This window comes from Heterodontus francisci, chromosome 30, assembly GCF_036365525.1.
Source record: "Heterodontus francisci isolate sHetFra1 chromosome 30, sHetFra1.hap1, whole genome shotgun sequence".
Lineage (NCBI taxonomy): Eukaryota > Metazoa > Chordata > Chondrichthyes > Heterodontiformes > Heterodontidae > Heterodontus > Heterodontus francisci.
Window position 1 is genome coordinate 63,766,089 of NC_090400.1, and position 20,215 is coordinate 63,786,303.

Consider the following 20,215-nt stretch of genomic DNA (forward strand, 5'->3'; position numbering starts at 1 on the left):
TGCCCTACCTGCCTGCGTCTACTACTCCGTCTGGTGGTCACCCTTCCCTTTTCTGCCTGTGCAGCCATTACCTGCAGTGTGACCGCCTCACTAAACGTGCTATGCACGATGTCCTTAGCATCGCAGATGCTCCACAGTGAATCCACCTGCAGCTCCAGCTCCTTAATGCTTGTAGCCAGTAGCTGCAGATGGATACACTTCCTGCACACAGGAGGAGCATATCACAGGGCTGAGCTCTCCTGTCATGACTTACCCTTAGGTTAATTAGTTACTCCCTGAATTAAAAAATACTCATTACACTAGGGGCCTTGTTCTACCCACTCCAATCTAAAGTCCTTAAACAAAAACACTTTAGCAGTACTCACCTTATCACCAGAGGTTTTTTTTTCAACAAAAAAAACTTTCCCCTTTTTTTTAAAGATATTTAAATGCACTAACAGCTGCTACTCACCAACCAATCACCTTGCAACTCTCCTCTGACATCAATGTTTGCTTTTTTTTCAAAACTCCGGTGCGCTGGAAGAGCTCCTCTCCGCTCCACTCCCAGAAGGTAAGAGACTGGGCCTCGATCCTCGGGTTGGATTTATAGGCTCCGCTCTCGGCATTCTCCCCACAGGTCCTCTCTGCTCCGCTCCCGGAAGGTAAGAGCCTAAAGGACATAGTTGCTAGACTGGGTCTGTGGCAGGTTGTGAGAGAACCAACAAGAGGGAAAAATATACTTGACCTCGTCCTCACCAATCTGCCAGCCGCAGATGCATCTGTCCATGACAGTATTGGTAGGAGTGACCACTGCACAGTCCTTGTGGAGACAAAGTCCCGTCTTCATATTGAGGATACCCTCCATCAGGTTGTGTGGCACTACCACCGTGCTAAATGGGATAGATTTCGAATAGATCCAGCAATGCAAAACTGGGCATCCATGAAGCGCTGTGGGCCATCAGCAGCAGCAGAATCGTACTCAACCACAATCTGTAACCTCATGGCCCGGCATACCCCCACTCTGCCATTACCATCAAGCCGGGTGACCAACCCTGGTTCAATGAAGAGTGCAGAAGGGCATGCCAGGAGCAGCACCAGGCATACCTCAAGATGAGGTGTCAACCTGGTGAAGCTACAACCCAGGACTACTTGCATGCCAAACAGCATAAGCAGCATATGATAGACAGAGCTAAGCGATCCTATAACCACCGGCTAAGCTCTGCAGTCCTGCCACATCCAATTGTGAATGGAGGTGGACAATTAAACAACAGGAGGAGGTGGCTCCACTAATATCCCCATCCTCAATGATGGGGGAGGCCAGCACATCAGTGCAAAAGATAAGGCTGAAGCATTTGTAACAATCTTCATTCAGAAGTGCTGAGTGGATGATCCATCTCGGAATCCTCCTGAACAAGCCTTATTGAATTCTTTGAAGATGTGACAAAACACATTGATGAAGGAAGAGCAGTGGATGTGGGGAATATGGATTTTAGCAAGGCGTTTGATAAGGTTCCCCATGGTAGGCTCATTCAGAAAGTAAGGAGGCATGGGATTCAGGGAAAGTTGGCTGTCTGGATACAAAATTGGCGAGCCCATAGAAGTCAGAGGGTGGTAGTAGATGGAAAGTATTCAGCATGGAGCTCGGTGACCAGTGGTGTTCCACAAGGATCTGTTCTGGGACCTCTGCTCTTTGTGATTTTTATAAATGACTTGGATGAGGAAGTGGAAGGCTAGGTTAGCAAGTTTGCCGATGACACAAAGGTTGCTGGAGTTGTGGATAGTGTGGAAGGCTGTTGTAGGTTGCAACGGGACATTGACAGGATGCAGAGCTGGGCTGAGAAGTGGCAGATGGAGTTCAACCTGGAAAAGTGTGAAGTGATTCATTTTGGAAGGTCGAATTTGAATGCGGAATACAGGCTTAAAGACAGGATTCTTGGTAGTGTAGAGGAACAGAGGGATCTTGGGGTCCATGTCCATAGATCGCTCAAAGGTGCCACCCAAGTTGATAGGGTTGTTAAGAAGGCGTATGGTGTGTTGGCTTTCATTAACAGGGGGATTGAGTTGAAGAGCCGCGAGGTTATGCTGCAGCTCTATAAGGCCCTGGTTAGACCACACTTGGAATATTGTGTTCAGTTCTGGTCGCCTCATTATAGGAAGGATGTGGAAGCTTTAGAGAGGGTGCAGAGGAGATTTACCAGGATGCTGCCTGGACTGGAGGGCAGTCTTCTTACGAAGAAAGGTTGAGGGAGCTAGGGCTTTTCTCATTGGAGCGAAGAAGGATGAGAGGTGACTTGATAAAGGGGTACAAGATGATGAGAGGCATAGATAGAGTGGATAGTCAGAGACTTTTTCCCAGGGCGGAAAGGGCCATCACCAGGGGGCACAATTTTAAGGTGATTGGAGGAAGGTTTCGGGGAGATCACAGAGAGTGGTGGGTGCGTGGAATGCGCTGCCAGCGGTGGTAGTAGAAGCAGATACGTTAGGGGCATTTAAGCGACTCTTGGATAGGTACATGGATGATAATAGAATGAAGGGTAGGTAGTTAGTTTGATCTTAGAGTAGGTTAAAGGGTCGGTACAACATCGTGGGCCGAAGGGCCTGTACTGTGCTGTACTGTTCTATGTTCTAACTCCCCAGCATCACAGATGCCAGTCTTCAGCCAATTCGATTCACTCCACGTGATATCACAAAATAACTGAAGGCACTGGATACTGTGGGCCCTGACAATATTCCAGCAATTGTACTGAAGACCAGGAGGGGTCTGGACAGAGTGTCAGTCGGGGAACATTTAGGGAACAGTGATCATAGTATTATAAGTTGAAGGTTGGCTTTGGAAAAGGACCTGTGTTCCAGACCTTGACATGTCCCTCGCCAAGCTGTTTCAGTACAGCTACAAAACTGGCATCTAACCGGCAATGTGGAAAATTGCCCAGGTACGTCCTGTACACAAAAAGAAGGACAAGTCCAACCCAGCCAATTACCGCCCCATCAGACTACTCTCAATGTAGGAAGGTGTTGCCAATAGTGCTATCAAGGGGCACTTGCTTAGCAATAACCTGCTCACTGATGCTCAGTTTGGGTTTTGCCGGGACCATTCAGCTCCAGACCTCATTACAGCACAACATGGATGAAAGAGGTGAGGTGAGAGTGACTGCCCTTGACATCAGGGCAGCATTTGACCCAGCGCAAAGGAAGATAGTTGTGGTTGTTGGAGGTCAATCATCTCAGTTCCAGGACATCACTGCAGGAGTTCCTCAGGGTAGTGTCCTAGGCCCAACCATCTATAGCTGCTTCATCAATGACCTTCCTTCAATCATAAGGTCAGAAGTGGGGATGTTCGCTGATGATTGCACAATGTTCAGCATCATTCGCAACTCCTCAGATACTGAAGCAGTCTGTGTGGAAATGCAGCAAGACCTGGAAAATATCAAGGCTTGGGCTGATAAGTGGCAAGTAACATTCGCGCCACACAAGTGCCAGGCAATGACGATCTCCAACAAGAGAGAATCTCACCATCTCCCCTTGACATTGAATGGCATTACCATCGCTGAATCCCCCACTAACTATGGGGTTACCGTTGACCAGAAACTGAACTGGAATAGCCGTACAAATACCGTGCCTACAAGAGCAGGTCAGAGGCTAGGAATCCTGTGGTGAGTAACTCACTCCTGACTCCCCAAAGCCTGTCCACCATCTACAAGGCACAAGTCAGGAGTGTGATGGAATACTCTCCACTTGCCTGGATGGGTGCAGCTCCAACAACACACAAGAATCTCGACACCATCCAGGACAAAGCAGCCCGCTTGATTGGCACCCCATCCACAAACATTAACCTCCTCCACCACTGATGCACAGTGGCAGCAGTGTGTACCATCTGCAAGATGCACTGCAGCGACGCACCAAGCCTCCTTAAACAGCACCTTCCAAACCCGCAACCTCTACCAACTAGAAGGACAAGGGTAGCAAATACATGGGAACACCACTACCTGCAAGTTCCCCTCCACGTCACACACCATCCTGACTTGGAACTGTATCGCCGTTCCTTCACTGTCGCTGGGTCAGAATCCTGGAACTCCCTTCCGAACAGCACTGTGTATGTACCTACCTCACATGGACTGCAGCGGTTCAAGAAGGCAGCTCACCACCACCTTCTCCAGGGCAATTAGGGATGGGCAATAAATGCCGGCCTAGCTAGTGATGCCTGCATCCCATGAATGAATAAAAAAAATTGGAAAATAGGGAATGTAACTCCTTTATTCAAAAAAGGAGTGAGACAGAAAGCAGGAAACTTCAGGCCAGTTAGCTTAACATCTGTCTTCGGGAAAATGTTAGAAACTATTATTAAAGACGTTGTAACAGGGCATTTAGAAAAATTCATGGTAATCAGGCAGGGTCAACATGGTTTTGTGAATGGGAAATCATGTTTAACCAATTTATTGGAGTTCTTTTACATGTGCTGTGGATAAAGGAGAACCGGTGGATGCAGTGTACTTAGATTTTCAGAAGACATTTGATAAGGTGCCGCATCAAAGGTTATTGCAAAAAATAAAGGCTCATGGTGTCGGGGGTAATATATTGGCATGGATAGAAGTTTGGCTGGCTAACAGGAAACAGAGTAGGCATAAATGGGTCATTTTTTGGTTGCCTCAGGGATCTGTGCTGGGGCCTCAACTTTTTACAATTTATATAAATGACTTAGATGAAGGGACCGAATGTATGGTTGCTAAATTTGCTGATGACACAAAGATAGGTTGGAAAGTAACTTGTGAAGAGGACATAAGGGGGCTACAAAGGGATATAGATAGGTTAAATGAGTGGGCAAAGACCTGGCAAATGGAGTATAATGTGGGAAAGTGTGAAATTGTCCACTTTGGCAGGAAGAATAAAATAGAAGCATATTATCTAAATGGTGAAAGATTGCAGAGCATTGGGATGCAGAGGGATCTGGGTGTCCTAGTGCATGAATTGCAAAAGGTTAGTATACAGGTACAGCACGTAATTAGGAAAGTTAATAGAATGTTATTGTTTATCGCGAGGGGAATTGAATACAAAAGTAGGGAGGTTATGCTTCAGCTAGACAGGGCATTGGTGAGACCACATCTGGTGTACTGTGTACAGTACTGGTCTCCTTATTTAAGGAAGGTTATAAATGTGTTGGCGGCAGTACAGAGAAGGTTTCCTCGACTAATATCTGGAATGGGTGGGCTGTCTTACGAGGAAGGATTGGACAGGCTAGGCTTGTATCGCTGGAATGTAGAAGAGTAAGAGGCAACTTGATTGATCCATATAAGATCCTGAGGGGTTTTGACAGGGAGGGGTGTGGACCTGGAAGTAGTCAGGACCTGAGCAGACCTGTTAAAGAAAGAGCGGGGCTCGAGGCCCTTCACTAACCTGACGTCCGGGACAGCAGCAGCCTCTCTGACTGTTTCTGCGCGTGTTCAGTTTGGATTTAGTGTTAAAAAAAACGAAGTGACATCACTGAAATTCTGTGCACTGATTGGTCGGTGGGCGGCAGCTGTTATTGCCTGGGGATAACTGAGTGATTGGAGTTTTTAAAAAAAGGTTCCTTTTAAATTAAAGCCCTAGGATAGCTACCTGTAAATTTATAGTATTTACTGGCTATACTAGTGCTGTTTGCATGGAGTGAGGCTGTAAGTTAAGTGTGGGTATTTTCGTTGGCTGGGGGCAGTGGAAGGTGTTCTTTGGTCTTTTTCTTTCTCAGCCTCAAAGGTACAGGGGATAAAAGTTGATTCAAAATAGCTGGTAAGTTATTACACTAGCACGTTTTTTTTTCATTGTAAAAGTAAGTAATGGCAGGGCAGCTTGGCCAAGCGCAATGTACCTCCTGTGCCATGTGGGAAGTCGTGAACGTGCCATGTGACTTTGGCAAACATGTCTGCAGAAAGTGTCTCCGGTTGCAGAAGCTTGAGCTTCGGGTTTTGGCCACCGAGGGGCGGCTGGAGTCACTGTGGCGCATCTGCGAAGTGGAGGAATACGTGGATGGCACGTTTCCGGAGGTAGTCAAGCTGGTGACTAGGCAAGCACAGTCTGGGGGTGACTGGGTGGCTGCTAAATGGACAAAGAAGTCAGGGCAGGTAGTGCAGGAGTCCCGAGAGGACATCCCACTTTCTAACCGATATTCGGTTCTGAGTACCGATGAGAGAGAGGGTTCCTCTGGAGAATGCACCGAGAGTCATGACCGGAATGTCATGGCTGACTCAGCTGTGCTGGGATGGAGAAAAAGGGACAAGAGGGCAATAGTGGTAGGGGATTCTATGGTTAGAGGAACAGATAGGCGTTTCTGTGGTCGCAGACGTGATTCCAGGATGGTATGCTGCCTCCCTGGTGCAAGGGTCTTGGATGCCACCGAGCGGCTACAAAGTATTCTGGAGGGTGAGGGTGCACAGCTGGAGGTCGTGGTGCACGTTGGTACCAATGACATAGGTAGATAGAGGGATGAGGTCCTGCAAAAAGAATTTAGGGAGCTAGGTAGCAGATTAAAAAGTAGGACCTCAAGGGTTGTAATCTCTGGGTTTCTTCCGGTGCCACGGGCTAGTGAGTATTATAATAATAGGAGGTTAGAGCAGATGAATGCATGGTTGAGGAGATGGTGCAGGAGGGAGGACTTTAGTTTCCTGGATCACTGGGCCTGTTTCTGGCGAAGGTGGGATCTGTATAAGATGGACGGGTTGCACCTGAACTCCGACGGGACCAGCATCCTCGCTGGGAGGTTTGCTAGTGCTGTTGGGGTGGGTGGGGGGGGGGGGGGTTGGGGAGCGTGGTTAAACTAATTTGTCAGGGGGATGGGATACAGAGTGGAAGCACAGTAGGGGGTGTTGTCCAATCAAATATAAATGAGAAGCTAAGTCAGTCTGGAGGGCAGAGTAAATGTAGACCTGTTAAGGCTCAAGCAAATAATGCAAGGCTGGATTGTATCTATTTTAATGCAAGGCGTTTTACTAGTAAGGCAGATGAATTGAGGGTGTCGATTAATACATGGGAATATGATATTATTGCTATCACTGAGACATGGTTGAGGGAAGGGCAGGACTGGCAGCTTAATATCCCCGGGTATAGAATCTTCAGATGTGATAGGGGAGGGAGTAAAAGAGGAGGTGACATTGCACTGTTGATTAAAGAGTCAATTACTGCAGTAAGGAGGGATGATGTCTTAGAAGGTTCCACTAATGAGGCCATATGGGTAGAACTGAAAAACAAAAAGGGAGCTATCACTTGGCTGGGATTGTACTACAGGCCCCCAAACAGTCAGGCAATGATAGAGGAGCAGATATGCAGACAAATCTCAGAGGTGCAAAAATAATAGGGTAATAATTGTAGGGGATTTCAACTTCCCCTATATTGGAGGGGATAGTCTTAGTGCAAAAAGCTTAAAGGGGGTGGAATTCTTCAAGTGCATTCAGGAAAGCTTTTTGAGCCAGTATGTAGAAAGTCCTACAAGAGGAGGAGCTGTACTGGGCTTAATCCTAGTGAATGAAGCTGGACAAGTGGTAGAAGTGTCAGTGGGGGAGCATTTCGGGGGTGGTGACCATAACTCTAAGATTTAAGGTTATGGAAAAGGACATAGAGGGACCGGAAATAAGGGTACTGAATTGGGGGAAGGCAGATTTCAATATGATAAAACAGGATCTGGCCAAAGTGAACTGGGAACAGCTTCTTCTAGGAAAGTCTGCATCAGACCAGTGGGAGTAATTTAGAAAGGAAATTGCGAGGGTTCAGGTCCAGCATGTTCCCAGAAAGGTGAAGAGTAGGACCAATAATCCAGGGAACCCTGGATGTCAAGGGATATAGAGGATTGGATCAGGAAAAAAAGGAGGCGTATGGCAGATTCAGAGTGCTGAAAACAGCTCAGGCCCGAGAGGAGTATAAAAAGTGTAGGGGAGTACTTAAAAAAAGTAATTAGGAGAGCGAAGAGGGGGCATGAAAAATCACTGGCAGACAAGATAAAGGAAAATCCCAAGGCGTTTTATAACTATGTTAGGGGCAAGAGGATAACCAGGGAAAAAGTGGGGCCCATTAGGGATCTAAGGCAATCTGTGTGGAGCCAGAGGTCATAGGTGAGGTTTTGAACAATTACTTTTCATCTGTGTTCACTATGGAGAGGGACAATGTAGGTATAGTGATCAGGGAGGGGGATTGTGATATACGATCAAATTAGCATTTAAAAGGAGGAAGTATTAGCTGTTTTAGCGGGCTTAAAGGTGGATAAATCCCCAGGCCCAAATGAGATGTGTCCCAGGCTGCTATGTGAGGCAAGGGAGGAGATAGCGGGGGCTCTGACGCAAATTTTCAGATCCTCTCTGGCCACAGGAAACTTTCTAGAGGACAGCGAATGTGGTACCATTACTCAAGAAGGGTAGCGGGGAAATATCAGGTAATTATACGCCTCTGAGTCTAACGTCAGTGGTAGGGAAATTATTGGAAAAATGTCTGAGGGACAGGATTAATCTCCATTTGGAGAGGCAGGGATTGATCAGGGATAGTCAGCATGGCTTTGTCAGGGGGAGATCGTGTCTAATTGACTTGATTGAATTTTTCAAGGAGGTGACTGGATGTGTAGATGAGGGGAAAGCAGTTGATGTAGTCTACATGGACTTCAGTAAGGCTTTTGATAAGGTCCCGCATGGGAGATTGGGCGGCACAGTGGCGCAGTGGTTAGCACCGCAGCCTCACAGCTCCAGTTACCCGGGTTCAATTCTGGGTACTGCCTGTGTGGAGTTTGCAAGTTCTCCCTGTGTCTGCGTGGGTTTCCTCCGGGTGCTCCGGTTTCCTCCCACATGCCAAAGACTTGCAGGTTGATAGGTAAATTGGCCATTATAAATTGCCCCTAGTATAGGTAGGTGGTAGGGGAATATAGGGACAGGTGGGGATGTGGTAGGAATATGGAATTAGTGTAGGATTAGTATAAATGGGTGGTTGATGGTCGGCACAGACTCGGTGGGCCGAAGGGCCTGTTTCAGTGCTGTATCTCTAAATCAATAAATCAAAAATCAAAGTAAGAGCCCATGGGATCCAGGGTAATTTGGCAAATTGGATTCAAAATTGGCTTAGTGGCAGGAGGCAGATGGTGATGGTAGAGGGTTGTTTTTGCGAATGGAGGCCTGTGACCAGTGGGATACCGCAGGGATCGGTGCTGGGACCCTTACTGTTTGTCATGTACATTAATGATTTAGACATGAATATGGGAGGTATGATCAGTAAGTTCGCAGATGACAGGAAAATTGGTGGTGTCGTAAATAGTGAGGAGGAAGGCCCTAGATTACAGGACGATATAGGTGGGCTGGTAAGATGGGCAGAGCTGTGGCAAATGGAGTTTAATCCTGAGAAGTGATGCACTTTGGGAGGACTAACGAGGCAAGAGAATATACAATGGATGGTAGGACCTAGGGAGTACAGAGGGTCAGAGAGACCTTGGGGTGCTTGTCCATTGATCACTGAAGGCAGCAGCACAGGTAGATAAGGTGGTTAGGAAGGCATATGGGATACTTGCCTTTATTAGCCGAGGCATAGAATATAAGAGCAGGGAGGTTATGATGGAGATGTATAAAACGCTGATTAGGCCGCAGCTGGAGTACTGTGTACAATTCTGGTCACACTATAGGAAGGATGTGATTGCACTGGAGAGGGTGCAGAGGAGATTCACCAGGATGTTGCCTGGGCTGAAGCATTTCAGTTATGAAGAGAGACTGGATAGGCTGGGGTTGTTTTCCTTGGAGCAGAGAAGGCTGAGGGGGGACCTGATTGAGGTATACAAAATTATGAGTGGGATAGATAGGAAGAAACTTTTTCCCTTAGTGGAGAGGTCAATAACTAGGGGGCATAGATTTAAGGTAAGGGGCAGGAGGTTTAGAGGGGAGTTGAGGACATTTTTTTTCACCCAGAGGGTGGTTGGAATCTGGAACACACTGCCTGAAAGGGTGGGAGAGGCAGGAACAGTCACGACATTTAAGAAGTATTTAGATGAGCACTTGAAACGCCATAGCATACAAGGCCAAGGGCCAAGTGCGGGGAAGTGGGATTTGTTTTGGACAGTTGCTTGATGGTCGGCGCAGGCGCGTTGGGCTGAAGGGCCTGTTTCTGTGCTGTATAACTCTATAACTATGTGGAAAGGATGTTTCCCCATGTGGGAGAATCTAGGACTAGGGTTCCCTGTTTAAAAATAAGGGGTCACCTATTTAAGACAGAGATGAGGAGAAATCTTTTCAATGAGGGTGGCGAGTCCTTGTAATTCTCTTCCTCAAAAGGCGGTGGAGGCAGACTCTTTGAATATTTTTAAGGCAGAGGTAGATAGTTTCTTGATCAGCAAGGGGGTGAAAGGTTATTGGGGGTAGATGGAAATGTGGAGTAATCAGTTCAGCCATGAACCTATTGAATGGTGGAGCAGGCTTGAGGGGCCGAGTGGCCTACCCCTGCTCCTAATTCATAGGTTCAAATGTTTGTATCTCTACCTATCTCTAATCTCCTACAATCAGGTTAAAAGAGCAGCAATTGGAAGGAGTAATACTGAGTGGGACCAGCACAGGGAGCGGAGCGGTCCTGTGTGAGAGCAGTCCAGGTGCGCCGAGTTTTGAAAAAAAGTCAACAGTGATATCACAGGAAAGCTGCAAGGTGATTGGTTGGTGAGTAGCTGCTGTTAGGGAATAGCTCTAAATAGCTGGCTTAGTAACGAAGGTAAGAAAGATCTACAGTTTATTTTCATATATAGTAAGTAGTGTTTTTTAGGGAGTTCTGTAGTAATGAGGACCAGGGAAGAAGGGCCTGAGAGTAATTGATATTATTTGATACTAAGCATCTTCCAAAAGGTTTAATTTAAAGGGCTAAGTCATGGCAGGAGAGCTCAAAGCCGTGGTGTGCTCCTCGTGCTCTATGTGGGAAGCCGAGAACAATTCCAGTGCCCGGCACCAGCATGTGTGCAGGAAGTGTCTCCAGCTGCAGCTCCTGGAAGCCCGGGTTTCAGAGCTGGAGCGGCGGTTGGGGACACTGTGGAGCATCCACGAGCTGGAGCGTATCGTGGATAGCACGTATAGAGACTAGAGAGGTGGTCACACTGCAGGCTCAGACTCCACAGGCAGGAAGGGAATGGGTGACCACCAGGCAGAGCAAGAGGACTAGGCAGGCAGTGCAGGAATCTCCTGTGGCTATTCCCCTGCAAAACAGATATATTTCTTTGGATACTGTTGGGGGGAATGGCCTCTCAGGGAAAAGCAGCCACAGCACAATTCGTTGCACCACGGTTGGCTCTGCTGCACAGGGGAGGAGTAAAAAGTATGGGAAATCAGTAGTTATAGGCGATTCAATTGGAAGGAGAATAGATAGGCATTTCTGTGGCCGCAAACAAGACTCCAGGATGGTATATTGCCTCCCTGGTGCTAGGGTCAAGTGTCTTAGACCTGGTACAGGACACTTTGAAGGGGGAGGGTGAACAGCCAGTGGTCATGGTACACATTGGTACAAACGACATAGTTGAAAAAAAGGATGAGGTCCGAAAAGCAGAATATAGGGAGTTAGGAAGTAAAAGTAGGACCTCAAAGGTAGTGATCTCAGGATTACTACCAGTGCCACGTGCTAGTCAGAGTAGAAATAGCAGGATATATTGGATGAATACATGGCTGAAGAGATGGTGTGAAGGGGAGGGTTTTAGATTCCTGGGACTTTGGGACCGGTTCTGGGGGAGGTGGGACCAGTACAAACTGGACGGGTTAAACCTGGGCAGGACCCAGGTTTGCACTGGAGTGCTGACTTTGTTTGCACTAGAGTGCCATAGTGGGTTTGGTAAGTGAGGAAGTTCGGTAAGGAGGGAGCGAGGAGCTCCTTTCATTTCCTACCTGTCCTCAGAGTGAGGGGAGCCCAGAGCTTCCAAAGAGCACAGCTGACTGGGAGAAGACCCGGAGGGCAGAGTTCCGGACCGGTAAGTATAAAAAAACTTACCTCTGGTAAAAAAAAACTGAAAATGACGTCACAGGAAAGCTGTGACCTGATTGGCTGGTAGGGAATTTTTTTTACTGAATTTGAAAATAAAACATTGATAAAAATTGATTAAAACCCAAATTAACTAATTAATAAGTAGAGTAACTAAACCAGAGGGAGGAGATTACTGTATTTAGTTAGCATTTAATATTTATAGTAGGAATCTGGCACGAGGGACCATATAGTTAGAACAATTTAGTAAGGATTTAATAAGTATTTATTTATCTGAAATTAATTTATTAATTAGTGCTAGAAATGTCAGTTAGAGGGGTGAAGTGCTTCACCTGTGAGATGTGGGAGGTCCGTGACGCTTCCAGCGTTCCGCACGACTACATCTGCTTGAAGTATACCCAGTTGCAGCTCCTCACAGACCGCATGGATCGGTTGGAGCGGCAACTGGATGCACTGAGGAGCATGCAGGTGGCAGAGAGCATCATAGACAGGAGTTTTAGAGAAGTGGTTACACCCAAGGTGCAGGCAGATAGATGGGTGACCGCTAGAAGGGGCAGGCAGTCAGTGCAGGAATCCCCTGTGGCTATCCCCCTCTCTAACAAGGATACCGTTTTGGATACTGTTGAGGGGGGTGGCCTATCAGGGGAAAACAGCAGCAGCCAGAGCAATGGCACCATGGCTGGCACTGTTGTTCAGCAGGGAGGGACAAAGCGCAGAAGAGCAATAGTTATAGGGGACTCTATAGTCAGGGGCACAGATAGGCGCTTCTGTAGTCGTGAAAGAGACTCCAGGATGGTATGTTGCCTCCCTGGTGCCAGGGTCAAGGATGTCTCTGAACGGACAGGGGGCATTCTGAAGGGGGAGGGTGAACAGCCAGACGTTGTGGTACACATCGGTACCAATGACATAGGCAGGAAGAGTGACGAGGTCCTGCAGGGGGAGTTTAGGGAGTTAGGTAGAAGGTTAAAAGACAGGCCCTCTAGGGTTGTAATTTCGGGATTACTCCCTGTGCCACGTGAGGCTAGAAATAGGAAGATAGTGCAGCTAAACACGTGGCTGAACAGCTGGTGTAGAAGGGAGGGTTTCAGATATCTGGACTATTGGGATCTCTTCAGGGACAGATGGGACCTGTACAAGAAGGACGGGTTGCATCTAAACTGGAGGGGCACAAATATCCTGGCTGCGAGGTTTGCGAGCATCACTCGGGAGGGTTTAAACTAGTGTGGCAGGGGGGTGGCAACCAGAGCAGTAGGACAGCAAGTGAAATAAATGAGGGGGATCTAGTAAATAAGGCCAGTAAGACTAAGAGGAAGAGCAGGCAGGGAGATGTTGCGGAGCACAGCGGGACTGGTGGTCTGAAGTGCATTTGTTTCAATGCGAGAAGTATAACAGGTAAGGCAGATGAACTTAGAGCTTGGATTAGTACTTGGAACTATGATGTTGTTGCTATTACAGAGACTTGGTTGAGGGAAGGACAGGATTGGCAGCTAAATGTTCCAGGATTTAGAAGCTTCAGGCGGGATAGAGGGGGATGTAAAAGGGGTGGGGGAGTTGCATTACTTGTTAAGGAGAATATCACAGCTGTACTGCGGGAGGACACCTTGGAGGGGTCGTGCAGTGAGGCAATATGGGTGGAGCTCAGGAATAGGAAGGGTGCAGTCACGATGTTGGGGGTTTACTACAGGCCTCCCAACAGCCAGCGGGAGGTAGAGGAGCAGATATGTAGACAGATTTTGGAAAGATGTAAAGGTAACAGAGTTGTCGTGGTGGGTGATTTTAACTTCCCCGATATTGACTGGGACTCACTTCGTGCTAGGGGCTTAGATGGGGCAGAATTTGTAAGGAGCATCCAGGAGGGCTTCTTGAAACAATATATAGGTAGTCCAACTAGGGATGGGGCCATACTGGACCTGGTATTGGGGAATGAGCCCGGCCAGGTGGTCGACCATAATTCCATAGGTTTTAAGGTACTTGTGGATAAGGATAAGATTAGTCCTCAGGTGAAGGTGCTAAATTAGGGGAAGGCTAATTATAACAATATTAGGCAGGAACAGAAGAATTTAGATTGGGGGTGGCTGTTTGAGGGTAAATCAACATCTGACATGTGGGAGTCTTTCAAATGTCAGTTGATTAGAATCCAGGACCAGCATGTTCCTGTGAGGAAGAAGGATAAGTTTGGATAAGTTTCGGGAACCTTGGATAACACGGGATATTGTGAGCCTAGTCAAAAAGAAAAAGGAAGCATTCGTAAGGGCTGGAAGGCTAGGAACAGACGAATCCCTTGAGGAATATAAAGACAGTAGAAAGGAACTTAAGCAAGGAGTCAGGAGGGCTAAAAGGGGTCATGAAAAGTCATTGGCAAACAGGATTAAGGATAAACCCAAGGCTTTTTAGACGTATAAAAAGAGCAAGAGGGTAACTAGGGAAAGGGTTGGCCCACTCTAGGACAGAGAAGGGAATCTATGTGTGGAGCCAGAGGAAATGGGCGAAGTACTAAATGAGTACTTTGCATCAATATTCACCAAAGAGAAGGACTTGGTGGATGATGAGCCTCGGGAAGGGTGTGCAGATAGTCTCAGTCATCTCATTATCAAAAAGGAGGAGGTGTTGGGTGTCTTGCAAAGCATTAACGTCGATAAGTCCCCAGGGACTGCTGGGATCTACCCCAGAATACTAAGGGAGGCAAGGGAAGAAATTGCTGGGGTCTTGACAGAAATTTTTGCATCCTCATTGGCTACAGGTGAGGTCCCAGAGGACTGGAGAATAGCCAATGTTGTTCCTTTGTTTAAGAAGGGTAGCAAGGATAATCCAGGAAATTATAGGCCGGTGACCCTTGCGTCAGTGCTGGGAAATTATTAGAGAGGATTCTTCGGGACAGGATTTACTCCCATTTGGAAACAAACAAACCTATCAGCGAGAGGCAGCATGGTTTTGTGAAGGGGAGGTCGTGTCTCACTAATTTGATTGACTTCTTTGAGGAAGTGACAAAGATGATTGCTGAAGGAAGGGCAGTGGATGTTATCTATATGGACTTCAATAAAGCCTTTGACAAGGTCCCTCATGGCAGACTGGTACAAAAGGTGAAGTCACACGGGATCAGAGGTGAACTGGCAAGATGAATACAGAACTGGCTCAGTCATAGAAGACAGAGGGTAGCAGTGGAAGGGTGCTTTTCTGAATGGAGGGATGTGACGAGTAGTGTTCCGCAGGGATCAGTGCTGGGACCTTTGCTGTTTGTAGTATATATAAATGATTTGGAGGAAAATGTAGCTGGTTTGATTAGTAAGTTTGCGGACGACACAAAGGTTGGTGGAGTTGCGGATAGTGATGAGGATTGTCAGAGGATACGGCACGATATAGATCGGTTGGAGACTTGGGCGGAGAAATGGCAGATGGAGTTTAATCCGGACAAATGTGAGGTAATGCATTTTGGAAGGTCTAATGCAGGTGGGAAGTATACAGTAAATGGCAGAACCCTTAGGAGTATTGACAGGCAGAGAGATCTGGGCGTATAGGTCCACAGGTCACTGAAAGTGGCAACGCAGGTGGATAAGGTAGACAAGAAGGCATACCGCATGCTTGCCTTCATCGGTCGGGGCATAGAGTATAACAATTGGCAAGTCATGCTGCAGTTGTACAGAACTTTAGTTAGGCCACACTTAGAATATTGCGTGCAATTCTGGTCGCCACACTACCAGAAGGACATGGAGGCTTTGGAGAGGGTACAGAAGAGGTTTACCAGGATGTTGCCTGGTCTGGAGGGCATTATCTATGAGGAGAGGTTGGATAAACTCGGATTGTTTTCACTGGAACGACGGAGGTGGAGGGGTGACATGATAGAGGTTTACAAAGTTATGAGCGGCATGGACAGAGTGGATAGTCAGAAGCTTTTTTCCAGGGTGGAAGAGTCAGTTACTAGGGGACATAGGTTTAAGGTGAGAGGGGCAAAGTTTAGAGTTTAGCGAGGCAAGTTCTTTACACAGAGGGTGGTGAGTGCCTGGAACTTGCTGCCGGGGGAGGTGGTGGAAGCAGGTACGATAATGACGTTTAGGAGGCATCTTGACAAATACATGAATAGGATGGGAATAGAGGGATACGGTCCCCGGAAGTGCAGAAGGTTTTAGTTTAGGCAGGCATCAAGATCGGCGCAGGCTTGGAGAGCCGAATGGCCTGTTCCTGTGCTGTACTGTTCTTTGTTCTCTTTGACCAGGACTGTATTTGCAAGAGTAGTTGGGGAGGGTTTAAACTAAAATGGCAGGGGGATGGGAACCTTTGCAAGGCGTCAGAGGAGTGGGGTTCAAGGACAAGAACAAAAGACAGTTAGGGGAATAAGAAAAGTGATAGGCAGAGAAATCAAGGGCCAGAATCAAACAGGGCCACAGTGAAAAATAGTGGGAAGGGGACAAGTAATGTTAAAAAGACAAGCCTTAAGGCTTTGTCCCTTAATGCGCGGAGCATTCACAATAAATTGGATGAATTAATTGCGTGAATAGATGTAAACGGGTATAATATAGTCGGGATTACGGAGACATGGCTGCAGGGTGACCAGGGATGGGGAATGAACATCCAGGGGTATTCAGTATTTTGGAAGGGCAGACAAAAAGTAAAAGGGGGTGGAGTTGCATTGCTGGTTAAAGAGGAAATTAATGCCATAGTGAGGAAAGATATTAGCTCTGACGATGTGGAATCTGTATGGGTAGAGCTGAGAAACACGAAGGGGCAAAAAACGTTAGTGGGGATTGTATATAGCCCCCCAAACTGTCGTGGTGATGTTGGGAATGGCATTAAACAGGAAATTAGAGACGCATGTGATAAAGGAACATTTGTAATTATGGGTGACTTTAATCTGCATATAGATTAAGCAAATCAAATTAGTCACAATACCGTAGAGGAGGAATTCATGGAGTGTATATGGGATGGTTTTCTGGACCAATACGTTGAGGAACCAACTAGAGAACAGGCCAACAAAAACAAGAAATGCTGGAATCACTCAGCAGGTCTGGCAGCATCTGTGGAAAGAGAAGCAGAGTTAACGTTTCGGGTCAGTGACCCTTCTTCGGAGTTCCGAAGAAGGAACTCCGAAGAAGGGTCACTGACCCGAAACGTTAACTCTGCTTCTCTTTCCACAGATGCTGCCAGACCTGCTGAGTGATTCCAGCATTTCTTGTTTTTGTTTCAGATTTCCAGCATCCACAGTATTTTGCTTTTATTTTAGAGAACAGGCCATCCTAGATTGGGTATTGTGTAATGAGAGAGAAATAATTGACAATCTAGTTGTGCGAGACCCCTTGGGGACGAGCGACCATAATATGATAGAATTCTTCATCAAGATGGAGAGTGACGTAGTTGATTCTGGGACTAGTGTCTTGAATCTTAATAAAGGAATCTACGAAGGTATGAGGTGCGAGTTGGCTGTGATGGATTGGGAAACGTTACTTCAAGGGATGACGGTGGAAAGGCAATTGCAAACATTCAAAGAGTGCATGGATGTACTGCAACAATTGTTTATTTCTGTCTGGCGCAAAAGTAAAACGGGAAAGGTAGCCAAACCATGGCTTACAAGGGAAATTAGAGATAGCATTAGATCCAAGGAAGAGGCATACAAATTTGCCAGAAAAAAAAACAGACCTGAGGATTGGGAGCAGTTTAGAATTCAGCAAAGGAGAACCAAGGGATTGATTAAGAAGGGGAAAATAGAGTACGAGAGTAAGCTTGCGGGGAACATAAAAACTGACTGTAAAGGTTTCTGTAGGTATGTGAAGAGAAAAAGATTGGTGAAGACAAATGTAGGTCCCTTACAGTCAGAAACAGGGAAATTATGGGGAGCAAAGAAATGGCTGACCAACTAAATGCATACTTTGGTTCTGTCTTCACAAAGGAGGACACAAATATCATACCAGAAATGTTGGGGAACACAGGGTTTAGTGAGAGAGAGGAACTGAAGGAAATCAGTATAAATAGAGAAATGGTGTTGGGGAAATTGATGGGATTGAAGGCCGATAAATCCCCAGGGCCTGATAATCTATATCCTAGAGTACTTAAGGAAGTGGCCCTAGAAATAGTGGATGCATTGGTGGTCATCTTCCAAGATTCTATCGACTCGAGAACAGTTCCTACAGATTGGAGGATAGCTAATGTAACCCCACTATTTAAAAAGGGAGGTCGCAAGAAAGTTGGGAATTATAGACCAGTCAACCTGACGTCGGTAGTGAGGAAAGTTCTAGAGTCCATTATCAAAGATTTTATAGCAGAGCACTTGGAGAACGGTGGTTGAATCCGACAAAGTCAACATGGATTTACGAAAGGGAAATCATGCTTGACAAATCTACTAGAATTCTTCGAGGATATAACTAGTAGAGTTGATGAGGGACATCTAGTGGATGTGGTTTATTTGGACTTTCGGAAGGCTTTCGACAAAGTCCCACATAAGAGATTAGCATGTAAAATTAAAGCGCATGGGATCGGGGGTAGTGTATTGAGATGAATAGAAAATTGGTTGGCAGACAGGAAACAAAGAGTAGGAATGACGGGTCTTTTTTCTGAATGGCAGGCAGTGACTAGTGGGGTACCGCAGGGATCAGTGCTAGGACCGCAGCTATTCACAATATATATATTAATGATTTAGATGAGGAAACTAAATGTAATATCTCCAAATTTGCAGATGACACAAAACTGGATGGGAAGGTGAGTTGGACGCATAGAGGCTTCAGGGTGATTTGGATAAGTTGAGTGAGTAGGCTAATGCATGGCAGATGCAGTATAATGTGGATAAATGTGAGGTTATCCACTTTGGTAGCAAAAACTGGAAGGCAGATTATTATCTGAACGGCTATAAACCGAGAGAGGGGAATATGCAATGAGACCTGGGTGTTCTCGTACACCAGTCGCTGAAGGTAAGCATGCAGGTGCAACAGGTGGTGAAAAAGGCAAATGGTATGTTGGCCTTCATAGCGAGAGGATTCGAGTACAGGAGCAGGGATGTCTTGCTACAATTATACAGGGCCTTGGTGAGGCCACACCTGGAATATTGTGTGCAGGTTTGGTCTCCTTATCTGAGGAAGGATGTTCTTGCTATGGAGCGAGTGCGGCGAAGGTTTACCAGACTAATTCCTGGGATGGCAGGACTGACGTTTGAGGAGAGATTAAGTTGGTTAGGATTATATTCACTGGAATTCAGAAGAGTGAGGGGGGATCTCATAGAAACCTATAAAATGCTAACAGGACTTGACAGGGTAGATGCAGGAAGGATGTTCCCAACGGTGGGGGAGTCCAGAACCAGGAGTCATAGTCTAAGGATACGGGGTAAACCTTTCAGGACTCAGATGAGGAGATGTTACTTCACCCAGAGAGTGGTGAGCCTGTGGAATTCGCTACCACAGAAAGCAGTTGAGGCCAAAACATTGTAGGTTTTCAAGAAGGAGTTAGATATAGCTCTTGGGGCAAAAGGGATTGAAGGATGTGGGGTGAAAGCGGGAACAGGTTATTGAGTTGGATGATCAGCCATGATCATAATGAATGGCGGAGCAGGCTCGAAGGGCCGAAAGGCCTACTCCTGCTCCTATTTTCTATGTTTCTATGAGATGTCTGCACTCCTCCAATTCTGGACTTTGCTGCATCCCTGATTTTGTTCGCCCTACCATTGATGCCCATGCCTCCACTGCCTCGACTCTAAGCTTTAAAATTCCCTCCCTAAACTTCTCCACATCTCTCTCATCCTTAAAGGCTACCTCTTTGACCAAGGTTTTGATCACTTGAACTCTATTTATGTGGCTCGTTGCCAAATTTTGTTTGATTACACTGCTGTGAAGTGCATTTTGACATTTTGCTATGTTAAAGGCCCTCTGTAATTGCATCAGCTCCGTTTTTGAAGTACGCTAGGTGTATGCCAGTCATTCACCCTCATCTCATAGTTTCTTCTTGGTTGGTCGCTGCCTGTAAATCCCCACATATTTGTTACAAACTCATATATGTGCTTACAGATGCAGCCAAGGCAATGAGCAATGTCCTGTCGTACTACCAGAAGATTCAGCCCTCCAACAACTGTCTTTCAGACACAAACTATCTCCTGCTGGTTCCACTGGTGCAGGTCTCCATAACAACAGCCACTCAGAGCACAACACTCAGTTTGCTTAACACCATATTGGTTGAAGAATATTTAACATTCATGGAGTGGTGGCCATGGTATACAAGGCTCCAGGCTAATCGGGTATGTTGAAGGAAAGGATTATCTTTCATGCTGAAAGTAAGTAAAACCAATTAATGATACCTTTGGTTAAGAAGATCATGATGTCACCATGAG

At 46.5% G+C, this 20,215-nt stretch overlaps 1 protein-coding gene across 9 annotated transcripts in view; it reads left to right on the forward strand.

Moving 5' to 3' along the window:
* Positions 1-20,215, forward strand: part of LOC137346878 (uncharacterized) — a 398,647-nt gene that overhangs the window by 122,260 nt on the left and 256,172 nt on the right. For all 9 annotated transcript variants that reach the window (XM_068010837.1, XM_068010836.1, XM_068010841.1 and 6 more), the window contains one exon: positions 19,896-20,122. In XM_068010837.1, the coding sequence (XP_067866938.1) occupies positions 19,896-20,122 (227 nt within the window). The remainder of the gene's footprint in view (positions 1-19,895; positions 20,123-20,215) is intronic.